Consider the following 23819-nt stretch of genomic DNA (forward strand, 5'->3'; position numbering starts at 1 on the left):
GTGCGGAAAGCCTATGAGTATTTGTCAGTTCTTTCATTAAGTTCTTATATCACGAGCAACGGTGGATATGATTGCATTTAATGTACATGTTGTTCATTCAACATGATCTCTGACAGGCGGCCGCTGGAAGGAATTCCCTTCTGGTATAGCGAGACGGTAGTTAAGCTAGAGCTTTATAAGTTTATGATAATGTAAATGTTGATTCACTTGCATGCCTGCCTGCCCCGACCCCAAGAGTCGACACAAGGGCAATCGTACCATGCGAGACGAGCAGCGAGACTTGACATCATGTATGAAGCGGGAAATAATAATAGGCAACCCCCTGTCAGCACCGGGCTCTTCGGGTGCTGGATTATCGTTTGTGTCGCCGTCCAGCCGGAACCCCGCCTGCAGGTGTCCGTTTGTTGGTTCTGCCCGATGGGCCGACCTTGTTCAACGGTTGGCGGGCATGGCGGGCATGACTCGGCGCGGTGTGAGGGGGAAGATTGATCTGCACCGGCCTTGCGACGGGCATGTGAACGGATGGATAGCCATTTCCGTGCCTTGCGCCCGCCTCGCTACAATCCTAGACGCGCGCTAATACTGGCCGTTGGTCCGAATTCGAGCGGGCAGGCGGCGGCTGTTCCGACGAGAATCGATAGTGCAAAGGAATCCTGGCTGGCTTGTGAGGGGAGGGGGGAAACGAGGCTGGCCTCCTGTTCAGATGACTTCCAGTTCGCTTGGGCACCAGTGTCCGGCAGGCAGGAGACGGAACAACAAGGAATGAGACAAATTCGGTATTTTCATTTCCAGACTCGGTGATGAACATGTAATATTCGCGCCAAAAAAAAAGGCCACAAACCATAGACATAAGAAACACCCAAAACAGGGATTGGACCGACATCTGTCAAGGCCCGAACCCCCCGAAACGCCGGATTTCCCGCCCAAAACATACCAAGTGCAAGATACGGACAAAGAAAAAAAGAGGACAAAATAAGCAAGGCAGAAAAGTGACCCTGATACAAAAGAGCAAGAGCAAGGAGCAAAGAGCAAAGAGCGGCGCTTCGCGCAGGGCGCCACATCAGGGCCCGCTGCGGTCCCCCATCCGTCCATCTATCCGATAGAGCAGTAGTGTATGGCCCGGAGAGATTCTTCTTCAGAAAAAGATGCTCTATTATAAGAGCCGACCGGCCGAGCCTGTTTTTGCTCAGTCTCGGTTCCATCCAGCTTCTGCTGCTGACTGGGGGCATACGAAGCCGCCCATAAGCCCTTCTTCTTCCAAAGGCGCCGAACGCCCAGCGTGATAGAAATAGTAGCCACCGACAAAGAAACAGAGTAGAGTGAGCATGCGTCCGAGCATGCTAGCTAGCCGTACACATCTGGCAGCCCCGCCATGTCTGGTGACGGGTGGCTCCGATGCGTGGGCGACGTCGTCGACGTGAGTGAGTTTGCAGGGGAAATGGGTATCAAATGTAGCGGTCGTAGTAATACAGTGGGCAGAACGGGAGTCGCAAAGACGACAGGAAAACATCGTGTCAGGGTGGAGAGACGAGCAGAGTTTCACCCGCTAAGTGGAAACGGCGTTCGCGTCTGCCACGCCCTCTGCAGCTGCGCTTTCAGACCCGATAGTGCTGGTGGCGCTCGACGAGTCGCTCGGCGTGAGCTCCGTCTTATCCGACGTCGCGGCAGCAACAGCAGCCGCTGCCGCAACGACGGCGCTGGCCCCGTCCGACGCGGCGGGGCTGCTGACGATGCCGCGGAGGCGCAGCTTCTCGTCCAGCATCTCGACGAGCCGCTCAGAGTACTGGTCCAGCAGGCCGTTGAGCAGGCCCTCGCTCATGGCCTTGGAGCGGATGACCCGGTCGCCCAGCGCCGCGGCCGTCAGCCGGAGTTCCTGGTCCAGCTCGGTGAGCGCCTCGTGCCGGATCGGATCCGCCGAGGACAGTTTCTTGCGGTACGCCCGCAGGGTCCGGCTGGTCTGCTCCGTCGCCATGTTGAGCGACCCGAACCCGTACGGCCCGCTGCTGACCGCCGTCGACGCGCGGAGATTGTTGACGCTTCCCTTCTTGCGAATACCCGTCGACACCGGAACCGGGGTAGTCGCGCCCAGGGACGGGAGAGACGGCCTCCTGACCCGCGTCTTTGGGCTGTCCTTGGGGCTGCTCGGGGGTGGGCTTTCGGAAGGACTCGCAGCAGGAGGTGACACTCTTCGGGTAGGAGTGTCCTCTGCTATGGCGCTGGCTGGCACCGGCGTTGTCGGCAGCGCCGCCGAGGACGGCGTCTTGAGCGTCCCGGCCAGGACGCTGTATCTCGGTGTCCGTTTGCCAATGGACCGGGGCGGCGACTTGCGCCCGGCCGCCGATGAGGTTGAGGGACGCTGAAACTCGGCGAGCTCCGCCTTGGAAAGGACCCGTCGGAGCGGGGGACGTGTCGAGGTGAGGGAAATCTCCTTGGCTGGGGATGGATCCCTGGCCTCGGAGCCCACAATAGGGTCACTCAAATCAAGCGTCCAGATGAGGATTGTCCCATCCGAGCCCACGCTCACGACCTTGCGGCACTGGCCCTCCTCGTCGTCTATCAGGGTGACGCCGTTGATGGCCTCCGTGTGGCCCCATTCGCGATCCAGAAAGGAGCCCGAGGCCGAGTCGTACATGCGAACCGACTTGTCCCTGTTGGACATTCCGAGCAGGATAGACGGTTCGCCATCATTCGTCGATGGCCCGTAAATGAGCGAGTCCAGAACCACCGACTCGACGCCTCCCTCGTCCATACACTTGAAGAAGGTCATGAGACGCCCAGTGGCGATCTCGTACTGACAGACCGACCGATCCAGGAGTGACACATATACCGACTTCTCATCAGCCGACATGACCATAGATGCTGGAGACGACTTCAGCGAAATGACGCGTGAGGGGATCGCCGCAATAGCATCAGAATCATCGTCTTTGGAAACAAGATCGTGGATCTGCAGCGTTCGGTCCAGGGAACACGTGATGACCTTGTCGCCCGAGGGTATCATGACGTTGACGACCTTGGCGGCAAACTCCAAAGTCTGGAAATGCTCGAAAGCGCCAGCCGAGGTGCGCTGGAAGAGCTGCGCTGTGCGATCTCTTCCGCACGAAGCCATCAGGACCCTCGCCTGGCCTTCATAGATAGCCACGACCTGGCAGTCGGATGAGTGGGCCTTGGTGTCCATGAGGCACTCCTTGGTGGTGAAGTCGATGACCCGCAGGACGCCCAGCTTGTCGGCAACTGCGAACAGGTCGCCTCCCTGCGAGGCCGCTACTATGCATAGCTCGTTCGGCTGGTCTAGTTCGTTCCAGGGTTCTGTTTGCTCGATAGCAACGTCGAACGTCGCTTTGACGGTCCCCTCCAGATCCCATAATATGATATTTCCGGCTGCGGACCAGGTGAAGAAGGCAGCACCAGATGCGTTGGGCCTCGAGAGCACCTGCACGCCCATTATGGGATCTCCGTGGCCGGGAATCGGAATGTGTAGCGAGTTGGTGCAGTCCTCTCCTGGCGTGTGCTTCGGGTCCCACACGTCGATGGACTGCCGGGAATCGATGGTAACAAGATGATCGTCGAGAAATCCTAAAGCAAGCAGGCCGTGGCCCGATTCGGTGGTGGTAATAACACAGTCGGCCTTGCCATCAGCCACCTTGGCGACGTCAAGTGTAGCAAAATGGCCGCTCTTGCCGCTGATATGAGCGATACCATCGCGGATGGATATGCAGTGTATGGGAAAGTCTAGGCCGATGACTCTGACCAGCTTCGTCTGCTTCCCCGAGTCGTCTAAGAGAGCAACATCGCCCGTTTCAGAGCAGAATATGGCCTTCTCCTCGTCGATGGAAGCCGCGCACGTGAATGTGGCGTCCAGGAGGGCGCCGAGGACGACGTTGCGTCCCGGCAGGGGTTTTTGAAACTGCGACGCGAGGAAGGAGCTGTCGCTCGGAAAGTTCTTCCTGGAGGGAGACGTCGACTGCGCCTCCTCCACCTTCCATGCCTTGATGTGGCGCACCCCAAAGGTGATGACGCTGCTGCCCATCCACACCATGCCGCGCACGAACGAAGTGCACCTGTTCTGCTGGAACATCTTCGCCGCGCCAGTCTTGGGGTCGATCCTCCAGATGTAGATGAAGCCGTCGTTTGCGGACCCCAGCGAGGCCAGGAAACGGGCGCCGCTCGACCACGCCACGGCATTCACGCCGAACGCATGCTCGCTGATGGACACCAAGGGGACGTCCGACGAGCTGTCCTGGAGGTTGAATATGAGCACCCTCGGCGCGTACCCGGTCTCGCCCACGGCCAGGAAGCGGCCGTCACGGCTGAGCGAGAGGCATGTGGCAGCCTTTATGCGCTCCCGCTGGGTCCAGGTCTTGGATCCGGGCGAGTCCTCGTTGGAGCCGTACGAGTCCCGGTGGCTCGCGGCAACGCGGTTGCGGCTGTCGTTCGCTTTGGGCGTCGAGTTCGGGGTCGAGGGGGCGTGCAAGACGGGGGTAACGCCATAGACGGGCACGGCGGTCGGTCGGGCGCGGTAGAAGCGCTGTGAGTACTCCTTGCCCTGGACGTCGACGACGACGACGGCGCCGCCGGCGATGTAGGCGAAGCACGACTGGATGGTGTCGAAGCCGGTGGGCGACGCGCAGGTGGTCCCGATGACCCGTTTCAGAGACAGGCGGGACGAGTCTACGGCGGCGCGGGCTCGAATGGGCGACCGAGAGGGGCGGGCAAGGAACGGAGAGTTTGCGGGGGTGAGCTTGAGCCGATTAGACGAGGGAGTGGAAGCCATCTTGATCGCATTTGCCTCGGTGAATACGGTAGAAGTTGGGCGTGGTTAGGGCCGCGGGCTTGAGGTGGTGGCGAGGAAAGAAGGAACTCTATATCATGCTGCGGCGGTCTGCAAGGCGGAGGGAATGTCTACGGTGAGAGCAACACGAGACGCGTGCGAGGGGTGTCTTATCCGCCCGACGCTGGAATTGAAGCTGACAGGAGGGTTGGTGCAAACAAGGAAATAACGCTGCAGGTCGTATTTTACGCGTTAGCAAAGAAACAACCTCCACCCGGGCGCTGCTGCTCGAGGCTGTCGAGATCGGACCGCCACCTCTAAAGCTGCCCAGCCAAAATAGCAGAGGCGGGAGACGGCAGCCGTGGCTTTGGGTCGGGTCGGGTCTGGGTAGTGGGTTTGGGCTGGGCTCGCCAGGGCACTCCAATGACGGGACGTACAGCGTAATTGGGAAAATTCCCTTCCAACCAACTTGCGAGCGAGCCTAAGCTGCAGAAGCACGGCGACGATGACGACGAGGAAGCATGAACACCGAATAAGAAAAGAGGAAATCCCAAAGTCACACACACAAATCTGCGATGGAGAAAAAGGAGTCGAGGTCAGAATTGCAAAAAGTGACAGCCCCCCAGCGGCGACAGGGATGCCCTCGCTTCGCTACCCACCAGTTCCCAGCCTTTCAACTTTGTTGGAATTCCCTGTGCAGGGGTCAGGGCCCGCGCTGGCCGTTACCAGGTCAAAACGCAGGATTGGGGCCCTCTCCCTAGCCAATCACCGGCCCATTGGGGACATGGGGCCTTCCCATTTTGGCATGTATCACCTGGCCTGTGCGCACCACTGGCCCGTCCAGAGCTTGGGGGCCGCCCAGTCGGCCGCCCGCGTTGTGTGGGCCCGGGTGACGGTGAGAGCGCAGTGTGGGCGCCTGCGAGCTGGCCTGGCTGGCTCCTCCGCAGCGGATGGATCGCCAGCACGTTCCGTTTCACGACGGAGCCTGTCGCTTATACTTGTTTCTTTTCTGCCATGGCAGTTATCGCTCCAGCATCACATCCGCACAACGGCGGGCGGCACGGCACCATCGAAGAGCTGCTGCAGGCGCTATGTCGCTCGGAAAGGTCCGGATGTGGGCCCGCGAAAAATCCCCTGGTGACTCGGGCCCTCTAGGCTGGGGAGGCCTGGTCTAAGCCAAGACATACTGCTGGCATGTGGGGGACCAAAACTACCGGGGCTTCAAAAGCCTCTCACCTCCAGCGCCCGCCTGCCAACAAACCCTTGCGTGTGATGGTGACGGGCTCGCACTTAAAGGTGTGATGGGAAAAGCTCCAAGCCCTTCTCATTTCCAGCATGCCAACGCCTGAGAGCCTTGGGAGGGATGCCGATCCACGATCTTATCGTGCATTGCATAAAGCCTCCATTCCGGGACATTCCTCATGCATGAACCTGCTCCGAAATGCTGCTAGGCTGCGACGCAAAGAACGGATCCATGCGCCACCCCCCAGATGACGATCAGCACACGACCGAGCGTTAGGAGTCCATCTCCCGGGTCCACGTGATGGATTTAGGATATCACACTCCCGCGGGCATGCCATGTGAAGAGCTCAGCTCGGTGGGAGCTAATGAGCTTACTCGTGTATGAATGCATTAGTTAGCCACGCCGCCTGGACCATCCGACCGTTGAATCTGTGCGTAAGTGGTTGCATGTATGCATGTTCCAGCACTGAGCTAGAGACCATGAGCAGGAGTCCAGGCGAGAGCATTTGGAGGAGATAGACTATTCGAGTATTGATACATGTTGATGTCAAGTTTCAGGGCTCATCTAAACGGCGACCGAAGGCCAAATTCGTCGTTGCGTTTTGGCTTCCTTTGGTTTTTGACCCCGGCGTTGCGCCAACTCCTGGGCACCCGCATGCCCAGCGCCGCGTTGCGCTCCCATATCGTCTTGCCGCGGTTGAACCAGCGCCGCTCGCGTTCCTCCTCCTCCTCGGGCGTGGGCCTCCACTTGCTCTTGAGGATGCGCCGGATCATTTCGGGCGACACCTCGAATTTCTTCGCCAGCATCGCCGTGGTGAAGGTTTCTGGGAACTGGGCGTGCAGCGCCCGGATCCCCTCGAGCGCGTCCGGCGACAGCCGCTTGCGCGGGTTCCACCGCTCGCCGTTGAGCTTTTTTGCGACCGCCTCCTTGTGCACCTGCCATGGCTCGAGCTTCCGAGGGGTAGCCTGAGCTGGGGGCATCTTCCGCTCCTTGAATGGGTTGAGAGCTGCGCCCTTCTTCCTCTCCTTCTTCTCCTTCTTCTCCTGTTGACGATGTTGGTTCAGGCCCACGTCCCACCTCCCCTCGTCTCCGGTGATATCCTCAACATCGTAATCATGAGCTTCAGCCGGGTCAGGAGTCGATAGGTGGTCGTGGGCTTTATAGGCGCTCTGATGCGAAGACATAGACATGATGTCGGAAAACAGGGCATCAGCGGCCTCGGGGGTCAGATCCTCGGCGGCACTGGGTGTTGCTTCGCTGTGGTCTGCAGCTTCGTTGCCACCTGAGGGCCTACCGACCCCGCTCCCTTCGCGGGCCGGCGAGGGTCTTGCTGGATCTTCGGCCGGGGAGACGGCATGAGGCGCTCGGTATGGTGCCGACGAGGATATGCCGCGACAGGAGCTTGTCGAGAAGGGTCTGGGGGCAAGGTGAACCCTCTGACGGAGGGAGGGCACAGCCAGTGCGGGCTCGGTAATGTGCAGCTGCGCGAAGCCGCGAACGAACAGGCGCAAAGCGGTGGTACGACAGTTGCAAGCCATGGCTGCGTTTGCAGCTGGGTAGGCCGACGGGATTCGATGATGGGTAATTGTTTCAACAACAGTGCAGAAAGAGGTCTTTGGTTGTGGAAGTCGAAATTCGACCGTCGTCCAGAAGAAAAAAAATCCAGAGGGACGGAATGGACCCGCGGCCCCACACCAGTTCCGGCAGGCATGCTCAATACCCCGCCGCCGGCCAAGCATGGAGCTCCTGCCCCGCCGCCGCAGTGCGTTTTTGGCCGATGGAGGTGGCGGTTAGAATAATGGCACCTACCAAGTACTATAGGTTAGGTGGTTGGGCAGTAATGCGTGCTACTGACGCTGTATCTGTTGTCCTCTGCCCCTCAATAATCAGGGCTGTAGAACCAGATATTGCTAACCCAATCTTTGTCGTGACCCCTTCCGGTTTAACCCACTCCGACGTCTGACAATCGTGGGCTTGACACGCGGTCGCAGTTAGAATCCCCCTGGTTCCAACAAAAGAGTCGCTTCCGCCAACCTTAACACAAGGGGTTGCCAGGCGCTGAGGATAATATACAAGAGAAATTCACTACAAACTATAGAAGAATTAACGGCAATTGTAGTATATATTTTTATTTTCTTAGGACATGTATACATGCTCGGCTGGAGTATGTCTGAAATATGTAAGATTTCAATAGCATACAACATAGCGGAAGCCACTTCACAAAAGCAAACGGAGCAAGAAAACCGAGAGGAAAAAGGCATTCGCGCTACCTTTCAACTTACGTTTCCACACACGAAATGAACTACTTTGTGCCTGTTCGCAATAGCGACACCTTGTCAATTCCAGCGAGGATTTCAATTGTATAGTAAGTTATTTACGCTCGTTCAAAGAAGAGTATACTGCAAGGAAACGGGCCTATTAATTACACGTAAAGGGAAATATAAATTTTAGCTGGTAAAAGGGTAAATTGTGGGAATAAACGCCTGGAAGCCTATATAATTACGAGGAATAAGTATTAGGTAAGCACATGTAAAAATATTGTAGGTAGTTTTTATTGCTTAAAAATTCCAGTGGAGCTGAAACGTAAAATTGTTTACTTTTTGAGTTCTACCTTAAGAAGAAGAATTGAATTAAATTACCAAAATCACAATCCACTACGGTTAACCCGCCACCGAGCTTACTCGACGTAAAGGGCGAGAAATAACCACGACGCGTCGCGTAGGATAGAGGAGTAGTGATACTCAATGTAAGTGCGCTTGTTCGATGCGGCCCTCGCGACGCGACTCTGCGGCCGTGCCTGTCGCCAACGTGTCGCTCTTCTTAATCATGATATCGCTCTCTCCCACCGCTTACCTGCCCATCCACCCTATCATCATGTCGCCATGACATTAACCGCAGTCGCGACCATTACCAGGCCGGTGGAACCCATCACAATCATCAGCAGCGATGACGAAGCTCCGGCACCGATCATGGCCCCGGCCCCGAGACCGGAGCGGAGGCGTCTCCCCAATGGGCCCGGCCTGAAGGGACCCAGCCACCGCTTCTCCAACACAAACGGGGACGTAGCCGGCGCTCCGCCTGCCAAGCGGGCAAAAATCGGAGCGAATGGCTACTCGTTCGCGACAGCGACAACGACAGTCACGACGGCAACGACAGCCACGACAGCGACAGCCGCGACACCAACAAAAGCCACGACAGCGACAGTCGCGCCAGCCTCGACCTCTAGTGCCCTTTTAAACAACCAACCAAACACGCCGGCTCCCAGTTCGCTCATCATCATCTCGAGCGACGAGGACGACGGCAAGAGCGACGACGATGCTCAAATAGCCCCGACGTTGGCCGCCCCGGGCGCCGGGCCGACACCACAAGATGCTCGGCTCCCGATCTCCTCTTGGCCTCGGCCCCGGCCCCAGCGAGGCCCGTATAGGATGCGGGAAGCTGATCTTGCTGCTCCCTCTCTGCAGCCGCCAACCGCCACCTACGTCCCCCCGCCTCCCGCCACTACTCCTACCCGGCCCGCTGTCCATCGCAAACCTCAAGTAACCAAGTCACACAAGAGTCGGATTCAGCCAACTTCCCCGGCCAATTTCCGAGCCCGAGGTCGCGCTCTGCAGCTTCAAGCTGCCACCGATCCTGCGCTGCATACGTCAGTGTTCGAAGGAGGTAGACGCCCCTACCTCAGGCGCGCTTCCAGGGCCCTTCTTTTTAAGAAGAAGAACCGCTTCGAGAACATCCCCAACGGCGCCATAATCCACGCAGACCTTACTGTCGACGAGGTCGACACTGTGGCTCAGTCTCTTGCCCGAGGCAAAGGCTACCAGGACATAGTCGCGATTGCAAAGGGTTACGGGAAGGCCCTCAAGGAACAAAAGTCCGAGGATAAAAAAGAGTTCATTGACGAAACGCTGAAGGAGATCAAGCTTCCAGGCCGGGAACCTGGAGATATTGCCAATTTTTTGGCCGACGTGGCCAAATATCGACGATGGAACAGGTGTCCGATGGCAATAGCCCCCGACCAGGACATGCTGGACCAGGGAAACCGCTGCGCGCGCAACGCAAAGCTGTTTTCCTTTTTAGCATCGCGAGAAGCGCTCCCACTGGGCTCCAGCACGCTGGTAGGCGCTGACGCGGTTTACAGGGATGTGCGGAACGGCATCCGGAGCCTGATCGAGGATGAGCTCGAACTGCGGCTCCAATGGACCAACGCGGCTGGTGACATCATCACCACATCGTGGGTTTCCAACGACGCTTTTATCTGCGGTGCTACGAGCCATAGTGACGCACACAACCAGCAGTATAACAAGTCGGGAAACCTGCTTTTGGGATCTGCCTCCCAGGGGACCGTCCACGCGTACCCTGACCATAGGATCCCGAGGCCTATAGTGCAGGGAGGGTCGAACGCCTCGGCGGAGATGGTCGAGAGCCAGGACCCTTGGCTGTATTCGTCTGTCGTTTTTTCCGACTACGACAGCCGATACAATCGAGCATATACTGCAAGCTTCGACCACACAGTCAAGGTCTGGAACCTGACGGATCGGGCCATGAGGCTTCTCGGCACATGGGAGCACACGGGCAATGTAAACTACGTGCTCGCTTCTAAGCATCCGAGCGGCATGGTAGCGACAGCAGCCAACGCGGCGTCGGACGCCGTCAGGATTTACTCCATCACCGACAACAACGTTTCGGCGAGTAACTATAGGCCGTTCTCGGCGCCCCTGGCAGAAGGCGCGGCCACCGAAAAATGGGCTTACTTTCCATCAACGATGCGCTGGGGCCTGTCGGCTGGATCGCTTCACCTTCTTCTCGTGGGATATTCGCCTCGCAGCCTTACTGGGGACGACAACGATATCCCGGAAGATAAAAGGCAGTCGGGCGAGCTTAATCTCTGGGATGGGCTGAATGGCGAGAACTGGTCAGTCTCGTCGGCCTCCAAGTGCAACATTTTTGACGTGGCTTGGCACCCGTCGCAGGAGTGCTTTATTGCCGCTACCTCGCCAACGGGCACCAAGGAGAATAGCACTCGCACGCAAATTCGTGTCTACAGCTTGGCCAAGGATCACCGACGCACGTACTCGGAAACTAAAACGCTCGACTGCACTGCCGTCGATGTCAATAGCTTGACCATCATGTGAGTTTAACGCGACGGCGGCCAATTTATACCTTGGCTAGTTTGGCTAACATGTTCCACTCCACAGGCCGTACTGTCCTAAGGCGTCGTACGTGACTGCAGGCTGCACAGACGGGAAGACATATGTTTGGGACACTGGATCCCAGGAGGCCCTCCCCTTCCAAATCCTGGCCCACGGACGTATGTAACGCAACTCTGAGCCCTTGGGTGTATCGACAAACCAAGACTAACTTTGATTCATTGTAGCCCCTATCGAGGAACCCGAATTTGGCAACGTCGAAATCGGGGATGTTGGTGTACTATTCCAAGCATGGGGCTCATCACCCGACCGCTTTTATACAGGCTCGTCGGACGGCACGGTCAGGGTCTGGAATGTGCGGACTGAGGGCAAGCCGCTGGTCCGGGTGCTTCTGGAATGCCCTGGCGCCGTCACATCCGGGGCCTTTTCGCCGGACAAGACGAAACTGGTCATTGGCGACGGTACGGGCCGCGTATTTTTGCTGACAACGCATGACTCCGAGGAGGACGAGTGGGGTGGCGCCAGCGATGGCACAGCCAAACCAACCAAAAACCTCGGGCAGCCGCTCTCATCCTCAGCTCTCCCGGGACAGCCGATGAGAATCCGGACCGAGGATGGTGGCATGCTGACCAGACGGCGGCCAACCCCAATCATCCTGCACCCGGAGCCGCCCAGGCCAACGCACGATGCTGCGGGCAACCCCATCGCGTACGAAACGGGCGTAACGCTCTCTCGGGCCTTCATCAACGCCGGCCAGCTTGAGGTGCGCCGGAGCCGCGTCATCGGCGCGGTGCAGGGGCCCAACTACGACTCGACCGGGCTCTACTGCCGCGACTCGCGGATGGACCCAAATGATCGAAATTCGCCGCTGCGCTTCGCGGACGCGAAGCAGCAGCAGTCTGCGCTCCGGAAATACTCCGACGTTAGGGGCGGCAACGGCGGCGGCGCCGATGTTGCTGGTAGCGATGCCGCCGCCCGCCCGCGCGGCGAGAAGGCGCGGGCGCTGGCGACGCAGCGCCACGAGCGGAACAGGGCGCTCGACCTGGACGTGGACGCGCTGGACGAGCAGACCAGGGCGCAGCTGGGCGCGGACGTGGTGGCGCTGGCTCGGGACACAGATTTCGATCTTGTCGAAGTCGAGCTGCCAGACGAGGTGCTGAGGGACATGGCTGTGTGGGCATAATATCTATTACTTTCTTTGTTTTCTTTCCCTCGAGAGGTACCCTCTGTGTCCATGTTGGGATAGATAGTCTCGACTTTAGAGCACATATGCGTCGGATCTTCTTTGCGTCTCCGATAGGGAGACAGCGCCGGGACTATCTAGTGGATAGGGCGTGCTGCTCCTATCGGGACTCGGATTTCTTTTCTTTTTTCTTTCTGCTCCTTTGGAACGAAATAGTGTAGAGTAAGGGATGCTGCACACACATAGCAAACGCCATACATGACAAATAAGATTAGGGATTCTCACAGACGTGGTATCCCGAGACATTCCCCGTTCACCTCCTCGCGCAGGAGCGACGCCGCCGCCAAGACGAACGAACCATCGCATACAAACTGTTGACCGACAAAGTTCGTCTAGAGAGCGGTCCAGTTTCGAGCATACCTACCAAGGGCGGGGAACGTTTCTGTAGGCATGCCTCCTGGGCCATCTCCGACGGACAACTGTCTTGGGACCTGTCTTGGAACGGGCAGCTCACAGCGGCATCATCAACTTCTTAACGAACTAGGCAAAGGTCTTGTGCAAAAAAAGCCTTGAAAAATAGCCCTGGGCTGTGGGCCCATACCCAACTAGTGGGCGATTCTGAATTCAACCCAAGGACAGTTACGACACCATCCTTTCGGGCATATCCGTCGCGCCACCTACCGCGGAAACCCTGCCCCACGGCCAGTTTCCTCCTCGAGCTGAGCCTTCAGCCCCTCCATCTCGGCGTCCAACTCGTCCCTGCTCGCCCCTTCCTTGTGCTTCTCAAAATCCAGGATCACCACCTTCTTGCCCCCGTCACCGCCGCCCCCGGGGAAGACCAGGAAGTTGTGCCGGTTCGTGTCGCCGTGCAGGATCCCCATGGCGTGCAGCCGCCCGAGCGCCTCGGAGCAGGCCGCCAGGTCCTCCACGCCGGCGGGGCGGCCGCCTTCCAAGAGCTCCAGCAGCACGCCCATCACCCGGCCGCCCTCGTGGATGTGGCCCAGGAACCTCGGCGCGAGGCCGGTGCCCTCGAGCAGCTTGTACCCTCTCGTCTCGCCCTCGATGTAGGCGACCTCCCACTCGAAGCGGGCCATCTTGGCGACGACGACTCTTGTTGTCGGGCCGGCGACCGTCGCCGTCGCCGCCCCCGCCTCGTCTTGGTCGACGTGCGACGACAACGACGACGATGACGACGGGTGGTATCTGCAAAGCTGCACGAGCATGCTCCACGTCTTGATCTTGTCCAGGTCCATCATATCGATCATCTCCGGGTGCCACACGCTCTCGACGCCGGCCATGGTGGGCGACGACAGCGACGCCGCCAGCTCGCCGGTTTGGGCGTCCCGGAACACGCTCGCATGCGTCCAGCCGTCGCCGCCGTAGTCCAGCGGCGGCAGGATGGCCTCGAAGTCGAGCGGCATGTCATCGAGGGTGTCCACGCTGAGGGTCCTCGGAAGGATGGTGATATACTTGACTTTGTGGCCGGAGCGGATGCGGAAGTGGCTGTCGTCGCGGCCGTTCCCGAAGTCCATCGAGATGATGCTGGGGGTGGCTTGTACGATCGCCATGGTTTGTTATCGAGTATGAAGATGTTGGTAGTGGGAGAATTGAACCTGTGCTAGTCGAGATGGGAAAGGAAGGTTGGCGGTCTGGAAACACAACATTGCACGAAACGCCTGTTCCGAAGCGTGTAAATGTCGTTCGAGCTGAGTCCCACCAATCCAGCTGCTACCTGGAGGGAGGGTTCTCATCTCGTCTGTTGCTTTATTATCCCCTTCCTGTCTTTATCGAACTTATATTTTCTTTGGCGGTGCTTTACGTGGATAGTTATTAGGAAAAGAAATCGCCCACCTCTGGGTATTGCTTTCCTCCCTGCATTGAACCAACTTTACCAATTTGGCTGCTATTCTTTTTTGAAACCCGTTTCAATTACTTTCTCGTCGACGCCAGCATGGCTGGGTGGGCTTGGGATAGTCCAATATTTGCGAAATGCGCTTAATTGGTGGCAATCATCCCAACCCGATTTCGCGCCAACGCGTCCTCACGTAGCATCGTCACCTGTCGACAAGCAACAATGCCGTCTACATCCGCCCCTCCTCCCCAAAACGCCGATGGTGAGCAGCGCCAGCGGTCGAAGGCAGCCATCCTGCGCGCTACCACCTACTACCGCGACTCCTGGGACAGAATCGGCATCCGCCCCAACCCAGACGAGAAGCGAAAGCACCCGGGCGTGCGCGCCTCCGTCCTGGAACCCTTCCGACGCCTAGATTTCTCGTCGTCGTCTTCTTCTTCTCTTGGCGCGCTCAGCCGTTTGCCGCCGGAACTGCTCGCAAACATCCTTCTTGAGCTCGACGTGCTTTCTGTTTTCCGCTTCCGAGGAACTAACAACCTGGCCCGGCACGTCGCTTTCGCTTCGCCCCAGTACCGGGCCGTCGCCACGCACGCGCCATCAGTCCTCCACGCCCTCCTCCTGACTGGCGTGGCGCCCCGCGTCACGCTGAACGACCTATGGGATCTCGTGTCAGATTCGGGGGCCTGCGCCTTTTGCGGCCTCTTTGGGCCGGTCCTGTTTATCCCAACCCTCCAGCGCTGCTGCTTCCCTTGCATCCAAACCTCGCCCAAGCTGGCCGTCGTGTCTGCCGCCGCGGCCGCCAAGGCCTCCGCGTTGCCCCGACGGCGCCTGAGGGAGGCGCTGCTGGCCGTACATACGGTCCCTGGCGAATATGGGCTGTGGGACCAGCGTCGAACCCGACGGCGGTATTTGGTGTCCTGCGCCGCGGTGCTCGACGCCTTTGGCGCCTCCTGCCCCGAGCCGCCGGCGGACAAGGAGGACCCGGAGGTCGCGAGGTGCATGGTGGTCACGGCCCTGCCGCACATCGACCGGGCATCGCCGCTTGGCAAGGCCACCCGCCACCTGAGCTGCAAGGGCTGCCAAGCGGCCGTCGAGCGAAGACCAGTTCCGAGCGGCCTCGACTTGTACCGCATCCGGGATCGGTGCTATACTGCTCGAGGGTTCCTTGAACACTTTGGCTTGTGCGCGGACGCTCAGGCGCTCTGGGAATCAAGCAAGGGGTTACCCCCTCAGCTGCCACAAGGCCTGAAAAGGAAAAGGCGCCGCCACTAATATTCCTGATACACGATTCTGGTTGACTTGTGGCCTCACGATCGGCAGACAGGGTAAGGTTTTCAAATTGCCTTGAAAAGCACCGAGGCCCCTAACGAAATTTATCATTCTTGTACGCCGTAACGCCTTAACTCTATCTGTATCCATCATGCCGTTCGCCGTCTTCTCCCTGGTGGGTGTATAGGGTGAGGCGCAGCAGACGGCCGTTGGACGGTGGGAGCAAAGGGGAGCAGAGGCATCCGTTTTTTGTAGGCGAAACCCTCCGTTTCTGGACCCCTAGGATCCCATCCGCTCTCAAAATCTCCAAGTACCAAAACATATGAGGTCCGAACTAGTACTCAGGTGGGTGACCATTGGGGAATCCTCGGTGTTGTATGTTTTTGTTTTCCTCTTTTACTTCTTCTTTTTCTCTCTCTTTGAAGTGATGCAATGGCGCCCTGGGGCTGAGAGGAGCTGGCAGGTTGTTGGTTAACAGGCTAAAACATAGTGGGCTATTTGGGGAGCTGCGCGCGCATTGCGCCTCTTCGCTAGAGGGCATGGAAGTTAGCACTGCGCTTATTCCACACGGCAAACCCACACCCCAGAGCTTCGGCTCGAGAACCAACAACCACACCAACCTATTCCGAGCCTTGATGCCGACTGTTGCTGAGTCAAAAGCCTGCCGTGGCCATCTCCCCAGCCAGGCCTGCATGGCCGATGGAACCCCAAACACAAACACACCGCGGGCGGTGCTGTAGGATGGGCCCTGACAACATTGCCACGGCGGGATAAGGGGGAAAGATGGGAAGGGGACGGTAGGCTCGCACGAGCTAGTGCGACCATCACGTTGCGCCGTTGTTGGGCATTACCCCCCTCCCCAATCTTGCCTCGGCCCAGACCGCACCGGGGGGCTCCCGCGGCGCTGGTGGCGCTGTTGGTCGTAGGGACAAGGCGGGACCGACAAAAAAAGGGGGAAGAAGAAACAAGGCGCAGTAAGTTTCTCCCCTTTCCATCACACCCTGACTGGCCCATGCTTTCGATGTTCAGCCATCTAGGGCAGCGTGGTTGTTATCCTGCCGCCAACAGCACCGAGACTTACTGGGCGGGCGTTGGGAGGTGGTGATGGCTTGGGTGCCACATGTATGTGCCTATGTTTTGCTAGAGAACGAGTTGTGTATAAAGCGCGGCACTGCGCCAGGCTATCCAGTCCCAACGCTTGCTCTACGGCCTCACATAGGCCCAACTCGATCCAATCCTTGAAAGAAACGTCGTGAGCGTGTCGAAAAAAGCCTTCTGCCGTCATTCCACTGCTGTCCTTGATGTTCGGATCGACACCCCGCTGGATCAGAATAATGGCGGCTTCTTTCTGGTACTCTAGGAATCCCTCGGCGCCAGCGGTGCAATGCAGTGCGGTTTTGCCTTCGTGGTTGACCGCATTGATATCCTTGAGATCCCTTGTGCAGTCTCGTAGGATTCTTATCGCTTCTTCAATTTCGGTTGGGTAAAGACCATTTGTTCCGATGAATGTGGCGAGCTCGTGGATCGGAGTAGAACCGGTTTCGTTTCGGGCCTCTCGATCGATGCCGCCAGCCAACAGAGCCTCGGCGACTCCTGCCCTCATTTTCCTGCCTCCTGAGTAGGCAAGGTGCACTGTTAAGTTGCAGAGCGGGACCGTGTCAGAAGTCGGCAGCAGGCATATGGGACTCGTGATCCTCTAGGACCTTGATTTATCTCACAAGCGTTGCTTCCACCGTGGACACTGCGCCCATAACGCTCGGGGGCGAAGCCAACTGTGCGGCGGTTCACATCTGCACCTCGCTCGAGAAGCATCTCGACGAAGTCTACCGTGCAGTGACTAATGATTGCTGTGTGCAATGCAGTCAGACCGACGGTTGAATAGCCGTTTATGTCGACCCCCCAATCCAGCCAGAACTGTAACACGTCCTTGAGATCGTTTTCCAGAGCAGCACAGAGGACGGTTGGTAGCTGCTTGGCCCTGTCCTCGGACAAGGTGCCAACGAGGAGGTTGATGGCGGGTAGGCATTGGTCGAATGATTCGGACTGGCCCTCTCGCCAGCTATGAATTTCGGATAGCGGGTAGAAGTCGGCGTCTTTGAGGCCTAGGTCGAGCACCAGGTACCGCAGCGTCTCATAGTCTCCAGGCTTGACTGCTTCGAGGAGCATGTTGGATGCGCTGAGACCTCGGTTCATTGCCCACTCGATCATTTCGGCACCTTGCTGCACCACATGATATGCCTGTCACTGGAGATTAGCCATGTCCAAATCATTTCTTGGACGCGGTCGGCGCTTACGAAGGTGCTCTCAAAGAGGGAATGCTTGTGGTGTCTATTCCACAGCTTTGCATTGTCCTAATCTCGTTAATATCGAGCCCTCCGCGGGTTAATAGAAGGTCGAGGATGTCCAAGTCAGAGGTGGCAAAGCAAACGTGGCGATGGTCAACAGCTTCGCCCGGAGCACCATCGAAGAACTTCAAGTTCGCATCGGCACCGTGTTCGAGGAAGAGGCGGACCAGGTTGACATTATTTGATTCTATGGCGTGTTGAAGCGGTGTGTGTAGCTCATTATTATGCGTGCACTCGGAGTCCACATCTGCGCCGAGGGCGAGCAGCAGGCACACGACGTCGACATGACCTCCGCGGGTAGCTCCATTGATGGCGGCCTCACTGGCCTCGGCAATCCACGGCTCCCCCAGGTTCCACGCAGAGTCGTCGGGCATGTTGCTGTTAGGGATCTGGAATCGGGAATGTTCGGTCGTAAAACTCGTAGGTCATGGTGAGAGCGACGGGGTGGGATCAGTGGGTTGACATAGGTTGGCCACCTATGCGCCTGGTGTCGAGGGCGCCAGTTGACATATGCATGTCGTCAGCCCACTGCACAATCGAGCGCGGAGGGTGACAGTGGCGGGGTGATGTGACGATTAGCCTCCCTCGTAGCTCTTAGCCAACAATCCGGACCCCAACCAAGGTGGTGTGATCCCTATCTAAGCGACAGCCATAAGATGCAATAGGATACACCCAAGAGAGATATGGGCAAACAAACACTTATACTAGGCATATCCATCTCCATCACTCTGCCTTGATGCTCGCCCTTCTCTAACCAGGCCCATGCTCAGGGTCAGCTGACCAGGCCATCACAGCCCAGTGCCGTCGAGCCGAGGCATATCAGTGGGGCGGGTCCCATCAAACACGGGACTTGGGGCCAAGCAAAACGGAGGCCAAAAGAGATAAGAACCCAAAAAAAAAGTTTGATCAGGCTGGTCGGTGACCGGTGGCGCCTGCAGCATCATGACTCGTGAACGGGCACACCTGCCGCGCACCGCTGAATCAAAAACTCGATTCGTTTTCTGCAACGAAGCCGACCGATTTTGACGCGGGGCGAGTCAAAAGATTCACGACAGAGACAAACAGTCGGCTCAAAAAAGGGAAGCGACAGGAAAACGTGATTCAAGCCAAGGCTCGTGATAGTTGCCCCTGGAGCTTTACGCCTTTTCCGTGTGTCGAACCATCGGGCCTTGTCTGGCTTGTTCGCGTTGGCTGAGCTCGGCCGCCAGCGTTACTGCTGTTGTTTTTTTCATTGCTTCTTCTTGGCTTGCTCTTTTTTTCTTCTTCTGCGTGTTCAGCCCTGCCCAGCCCTGCCAGCCGAGCCCTCGTCTCATTCGCCCGGGATGGTGTCGGCTACCAACAAACACGGCTCAGCTCCTCCCACACACGCCCAGACCAGGACACGCGCCGCCGCCGCCGCACAGGCCCAGGCCCAGGCCAGCCAGTCGTCGCCGGTCATCCTGGGCGAGATACAGGTCCGCAGCGGCAGCAACAGCGCCGCCGACACCACCGCCAACGGCCTTGGTGCTGCCGCCGGGGTCAACAGCGGCCTGCTCGGGCTGGCCCACGCCGCAGCCTCGCCGCAGTCCGGCCGCGCCGGCTCCTCGTCCCTCAAGCGGGAGCGCCCCGACGATGCCGACGCCGAGTCTCCGTACGGCCCGCCGCCCGACCAGCGGTTCGGCGGCCAGGAGCAGCAGTCGCCGTCCCAGCCGCTTCTCCCGGACGGGAGGAAGCGTCGCAGCGCCGCCGGCTCGGGCCGTGGCGTGGCCAATCTGACGCCGGAACAGCTTGCCAAAAAGAGGGCCAATGGTATGTTGTTCTGGTGCATGCACAAGATACATGTTACGATAGGCCCTATCCTTGGGCTCTCCCTCTGCTGGCTCATTACTCGGCCTCCCCGCCCCGGTGTTACACGACGCTAGGCTATTCGTGAGACACGAGTGACAAGAGGCATGGTCCTGGCTGACGTGTCCCAACTTAGATCGGGAGGCACAGCGCGCTATCCGCGAGCGAACCAGGAACCAAATTGAGTCGTTGGAACGGCGGATCCGGGAACTGACCGCCCAGAGGCCGTATCAGGAGCTTCAGGTTGTCATCAGGGCCAAGGAGGCCGTCGAGGCCGAAAACGCCGTCATCAAGCAGCGTCTGGCCTCGGTCATCTCGACCCTGCAGTCGGTGGTTGCCGGCGCGGCTGGCGGTCTTGACATGACCATGCAGGGGCAGATGCCCGACGTCATGCAGGCGCCAGCCGTCTACCAGTCGCCGAGTCAAAACTACATGCCCGCCCAAGGAGCGTCGCCCATTGACGGCATTCCCCGCCACGCGCCCACCCCAACAGGCACCGCCTCCCCGGAGGGCTCGGTGGACATGGTCAACGGCCCGCAGACGAACGGCAGCCATGCCCAGCCCAGGGACATGAGCCAGCAGCGCCAACACATGCATCACGGCTTGGACATGGGGTCCGAGCGGCTCGGCCTCGACTTCCTGGTCGGCGACCCCTCGCGCGTCCACCGCATGCAGCCCAACATCCACGGCGCCCAGGACACGCCCAACTACCGTCACGTGCCCATGAAGCACGACCCCTTCCAGGACTCGGCCGAAGCTCCCTCGCTCGGCCAGATGTCTAACCAGGAGCAGTCTGCCATAGACCCTAACCTAGACCCTCGCCTCGACCCGCGCCTAGACCCCCGGCTAGACCCCAACTTGGACCCCCAGCTCGGCGGAGGCTCCCCGTACCCTGCCGCAGCTCACGAGGGCACGGCCGGCCAGCAGGTTGCGATCCCGCTCAACTGCGCCCCGACGTGCCCGCTCGACAGCCTCTTGCTGGACTTCCTCAGCGAGCGCCGGCAGCGGGTGGCCGAGGGCCTAGCGACGTCCGAGATCATCGGGCCTCGCTATCCCTCTGTCTCGTCGCTCCTCAACCCGGGCAACAGCCGCTTCTCGCACCCGCTGTCCAAAGTCTTTACCGACATCCTGCAGACGTTCCCGGGCCTGGCCGGGCTGCCCGAGCGCGTTGCCGTGCTATACATCATGTTCCTCATCATGCGCTGGCACGTTAGCCCGACACCCGACAACCTCGAGCGGCTGCCGCCCTGGTGCAGGCCCTCGCCCGCGCAGCTGTCGTGCTCGCACCCGGTCTGGTTCGACCACCTCCCGTTCCCGATAATGCGCGACAAGCTTGCGCGCGAGTACAGCGAAGCCACGGGTGGCGCCCCTTCAGTAGAGGGGGGCCTGAGCCGAGCCGAGACGGTCGGGGGCGACGCCGACGGGGCCAACGGCAGCGGCAGCAGCAACAGCAGCGCCAACGGCCGTGCCACCCCGCAGTCGTCGGCGTCGGCGACGTCGGTGCCGTCGGTGCCTTTTGAGCACTTCTTCATCCCCTTCACCACCACCATCTCGCTCAACTGGCCGTATGAGGACACGGACGCGCTGCTGCAGAGCCAGGACGGCGACGAGCTCATGATAAACCCCGTCTTCGAGCGCCACCTGCGCCGCAACGAGAACTGGACCCTGGGCCCGGCCTTCCTGAGGGCCTTTCCCAGGCTCGAGGGCACATTCAACCTCAAGACCGAGGACGGACGCATCATCCTGGCCAGCGAGAAATAGGGCCCTAGGCGGCCGCTGCAGACGGGACATTGAAGTCAAAACTTGGGGAAAATAGCTATAGACGACAGGGGCTGGGAATATATAATCAAAATAAAAGGAGAGGACGGCGGCAGAGACGGCGCACAGGAGGATATCGAGGAGCGGGCGAATAGGTCTTGAGAGGGTTGGCGTCGTTATGTTGGGTGCATATTTACCGGCGTTTTGCTTGCCGCCGCATCGGATATGCTTTATTTAATCAGCCCTGTCGCTAAACGAGAGCTGTGCCCGTCCTCCAAGACCGGCGTTGCTCGATCGAGAAAGCTAGGCAGGTCAGACAAACAAACTACTAGGGGCGTACGTGGCAGTCTATGCGGTGGATAGGGTGTGCCGAGTGCCTCGAGCGTACATGTGGCGTTTATAGAAGGAAAAAGAAAACATGGCTGCAGTTGCGCACATTGCGAACGCCCTCCTGATACAGAGGTTGTGTGAACTGCGAAAAGTGAAAGAAGAGAAAAACATCGCAAAACGCCTCGCACTAGCAGCACGCCGCACTGCACACCACATCACAACACACCACGCCTACTCGGAGAACTCGTCCCCGCGCAGGCGCGAGTCGACGCCCGACGAGAACTTGCAGACGGTGGCGCCACGGGCGGCGAACAGGCTCGGGGCGCGGTCGCCGGGCAGCTCCGCCCACTGGAGGCGGGGGCACGGCAGCGCCGACGACGACGACGACGCGGGAAACGCCCCGTCGAGCGCGGGCGAGGGCAGCGGGAGGCCCGAGCGCAGCGAGTGCAGGCGCACCGAGCCGTCGTCGTTGGCGGCGGCGACGACGCCCAGCGTCTTTTCGACGGCTAGGCCGAGGCCGCGGACCGTGGCCGTGTTCTTGAAGGCGGGGAAGCTGTTTTCTTCGTTAGCTATCTGATATCTTTTTTTTCCCTCTCTCTTGTCTTGATAAAGCACACCAGAGGTAAGGGGTGAAACGAGAGAGGAAAAAAAAAAACGCACGTCGTATAAGGCACCCCTCCCGGCCGCCGCAGGTCCCACACGTGCATGCGGCCTTCGATGCCGGTCGTGAGCAGCTGGTGACGGTTCAGTGACACGACGTGGTTGACGACGGGCTCGCGCGCCGCCTGCAGCCAGCGCACGCTTTTGTAGTCGTCGCCGCCGCCGCCGCCGCCCCGGCCCGACCCGTACGGCACCGCGCTCGCCACGCCCTCGGGGAACACGAGCCCCGCATACCGCGCGTCACCGCCGTGGCCCGGGTGGCAGAGCAGCGCCGTCTGCGGCTCCTTGCCGTTCTGCGGAAGGACGCTGCCGTCGCTGTAGAGCATCCTCCTCCTCCTCCCGGCGGCGGCGCCGCTAAAGCTCGTAACGACGCTTCTCAGGGGACCTCCCGCAACAACATCAACCCTCGCCTCGCAGATCCCCCCCTCGGTGGCCGCGAACGCGCCCCGCCGCCACTCCCGCTCCTCGCGCAGGTCCGCCACGCACACGCCCGCCGGCCCCCTCCCGCCGCAGGCCAGGACGTGCGGGTGGCCGCCGACAAAGTCGAGGGCAAAGACCTCGCCGCCGGGGACGACGTTTGGCGGGGCGGCGCTCCCACGACGCGGCGGCGCCGATATGCCCGTCACGGTGCTGCGGCGGCGGCCGTCTGTGGTGGCGGCGGCGTGGTGGTCGTGCATGACGAGGACACCGCGGTCGGTGCCCAGGGCGAGGTACGGGCCCGCACTGCTGGCCCGGGGCGCGACGGCGCAGGCCCAGACGGGCGGGAGCTTGCCGACGTGGTCCGAGAAGCCGGCGGGGCGGTTGGGCGGCCAGGTTGGGGTGTCGTCGCCGTCGTCGTCGTCGTCGTGTCGGTTGAGGCGCAGCCTGCGGACCATGGTGCTGCTGTGGGCGCCGGCCGAGGAGGTCAGGACGATGCTCTCGGTGGCGGGGTCCCAGGTGATTGTGGATATGTCTTTTAGTCTGAAGAGGTCTTCTTTTTGACGGGTGCAAAACCTGGACAAGGTTGGGTTTATGTCCGGGCCGGTCTGGATGCTGTTTTTTTTTTTTGGTAGGTATATCAGCCAGGGTAGAGGGTTGCTACCGCACGAGGAGGCAGAAAAGGTTTGAGGGGATTAGCAGCAGACGTACTGATCGTACTCGTCCCTGTAAAAGTAGTTGCTATAAACAGGAAGATCACGCCCAGGCAAGTTCGGTCCACGTATCGGGTCACTGCACACTGTTCCAGCAACATAGCCATCAGCAACGCCTTCAGACTCCAAAGGAGGGGGGAAGTAGAAACCACGGCAACTCACCAGCATAAAGCAGCCCGAGCCCGAGCCGATCCTCCTCCCCGACGGCCACAAAGCCCTCGACCCGGCCGGGGAACGCGACGGCGCCCTTGTCCTGCAGGCTGCGGGCCCAGGCGATCTGGGGCGCGTCGCCGTCGCCGTCGCCGCCCAA

At 59.5% G+C, this 23819-nt stretch overlaps 8 protein-coding genes across 8 annotated transcripts; 3 read left to right on the plus strand and 5 right to left on the minus strand.

Moving 5' to 3' along the window:
* Positions 1–544: 544 nt before the first annotated feature.
* Positions 545–5343, minus strand: GGTG_12957 (WD repeat-containing protein). The gene is made up of 2 exons (XM_009230859.1): positions 5206–5343; positions 545–4999 (listed from the first exon to the last, which is right to left on the minus strand). Exon 2 carries the CDS (start codon positions 4769–4771, stop codon positions 1547–1549), a length of 3225 nt encoding a protein of 1074 aa, XP_009229123.1. The 5' UTR covers positions 4772–4999; positions 5206–5343; the 3' UTR covers positions 545–1546.
* A 955-nt stretch (positions 5344–6298) lies between these two features.
* Positions 6299–7651, minus strand: GGTG_12958 (hypothetical protein). Its single transcript, XM_009230860.1, has one exon. It carries the CDS (start codon positions 7547–7549, stop codon positions 6572–6574), a length of 978 nt encoding a protein of 325 aa, XP_009229124.1. The 5' UTR covers positions 7550–7651; the 3' UTR covers positions 6299–6571.
* A 979-nt stretch (positions 7652–8630) lies between these two features.
* Positions 8631–12653, plus strand: GGTG_12959 (hypothetical protein). Its single transcript, XM_009230861.1, has 4 exons — positions 8631–8757; positions 8926–11139; positions 11207–11319; positions 11386–12653. Coding segments are annotated over exons 1-4 (3285 nt in total). The 5' UTR covers positions 8631–8755; the 3' UTR covers positions 12342–12653.
* A 337-nt stretch (positions 12654–12990) lies between these two features.
* GGTG_12960 (hypothetical protein) lies at positions 12991–14460 on the minus strand. The gene has a single exon (XM_009230862.1). The coding sequence runs from the start codon at positions 13907–13909 to the stop codon at positions 13019–13021; it is 891 nt and encodes a 296-aa protein (XP_009229126.1). The 5' UTR covers positions 13910–14460; the 3' UTR covers positions 12991–13018.
* On the plus strand, positions 14416–15482 carry GGTG_12961 (hypothetical protein; the record flags this gene model as incomplete). The annotated part of the gene is made up of 1 exon (XM_009230863.1): positions 14416–15482. The coding sequence occupies one exon, from the start codon at positions 14416–14418 to the stop codon at positions 15463–15465; it is 1050 nt and encodes a 349-aa protein (XP_009229127.1). The 3' UTR covers positions 15466–15482.
* GGTG_12962 (hypothetical protein) lies at positions 15063–18590 on the minus strand. Its single transcript, XM_009230864.1, has 3 exons — positions 17757–18590; positions 17181–17700; positions 15063–17094 (listed from the first exon to the last, which is right to left on the minus strand). The coding sequence occupies exons 2-3, from the start codon at positions 17668–17670 to the stop codon at positions 16496–16498; spliced, it is 1089 nt and encodes a 362-aa protein (XP_009229128.1). The 5' UTR covers positions 17671–17700; positions 17757–18590; the 3' UTR covers positions 15063–16495.
* A 261-nt stretch (positions 18591–18851) lies between these two features.
* GGTG_12963 (hypothetical protein) lies at positions 18852–21890 on the plus strand. Its single transcript, XM_009230865.1, has 2 exons — positions 18852–19595; positions 19768–21890. Exons 1-2 carry the CDS (start codon positions 19130–19132, stop codon positions 21390–21392), a joined length of 2091 nt encoding a protein of 696 aa, XP_009229129.1. The 5' UTR covers positions 18852–19129; the 3' UTR covers positions 21393–21890.
* GGTG_12964 (hypothetical protein) lies at positions 21417–23819 on the minus strand. Its single transcript, XM_009230866.1, has 4 exons — positions 23672–23819; positions 23508–23595; positions 22380–23411; positions 21417–22272 (listed from the first exon to the last, which is right to left on the minus strand). The coding sequence occupies exons 3-4, from the start codon at positions 23252–23254 to the stop codon at positions 21951–21953; spliced, it is 1197 nt and encodes a 398-aa protein (XP_009229130.1). The 5' UTR covers positions 23255–23411; positions 23508–23595; positions 23672–23819; the 3' UTR covers positions 21417–21950.

The sequence above is a fragment of the Gaeumannomyces tritici genome (genome assembly GCF_000145635.1).
Source record: "Gaeumannomyces tritici R3-111a-1 unplaced genomic scaffold supercont2.10, whole genome shotgun sequence".
In the NCBI taxonomy this organism is placed as follows: Eukaryota; Fungi; Ascomycota; class Sordariomycetes; order Magnaporthales; family Magnaporthaceae; genus Gaeumannomyces; species Gaeumannomyces tritici.

What these genes read in the sequence shown, in the direction of transcription:
- GGTG_12962 (XM_009230864.1), bottom strand. Translation starts at nt 17,670, where the DNA reads ATGATCGAGTGGGCAATGAACCGAGGTCTCAGCGCATCCAACATGCTC. An exon ending in CCACGGTGGAAGCAACGCTT is followed by an intron (nt 17,095 to 17,180) that starts GTGAGATAAATC and finishes GCAACTTAACAG; the next exon opens with TGCACCTTGCCTACTCAGGA.
- GGTG_12960 (XM_009230862.1), bottom strand. Translation starts at nt 13,909, where the DNA reads ATGGCGATCGTACAAGCCACCCCCAGCATCATCTCGATGGACTTCGGG.
- GGTG_12963 (XM_009230865.1), top strand. Translation starts at nt 19,130, where the DNA reads ATGGTGTCGGCTACCAACAAACACGGCTCAGCTCCTCCCACACACGCC. An exon ending in TGCCAAAAAGAGGGCCAATG is followed by an intron (nt 19,596 to 19,767) that starts GTATGTTGTTCT and finishes GTCCCAACTTAG; the next exon opens with ATCGGGAGGCACAGCGCGCT.
- GGTG_12957 (XM_009230859.1), bottom strand. Translation starts at nt 4,771, where the DNA reads ATGGCTTCCACTCCCTCGTCTAATCGGCTCAAGCTCACCCCCGCAAAC.
- GGTG_12959 (XM_009230861.1), top strand. An exon ending in GTCAATAGCTTGACCATCAT is followed by an intron (nt 11,140 to 11,206) that starts GTGAGTTTAACG and finishes TCCACTCCACAG; the next exon opens with GCCGTACTGTCCTAAGGCGT. An exon ending in CCAAATCCTGGCCCACGGAC is followed by an intron (nt 11,320 to 11,385) that starts GTATGTAACGCA and finishes GATTCATTGTAG; the next exon opens with CCCCTATCGAGGAACCCGAA.
- GGTG_12958 (XM_009230860.1), bottom strand. Translation starts at nt 7,549, where the DNA reads ATGGCTTGCAACTGTCGTACCACCGCTTTGCGCCTGTTCGTTCGCGGC.
- GGTG_12964 (XM_009230866.1), bottom strand. Translation starts at nt 23,254, where the DNA reads ATGGTCCGCAGGCTGCGCCTCAACCGACACGACGACGACGACGACGGC. An exon ending in GGAGGGGTGCCTTATACGAC is followed by an intron (nt 22,273 to 22,379) that starts GTGCGTTTTTTT and finishes CGAAGAAAACAG; the next exon opens with CTTCCCCGCCTTCAAGAACA.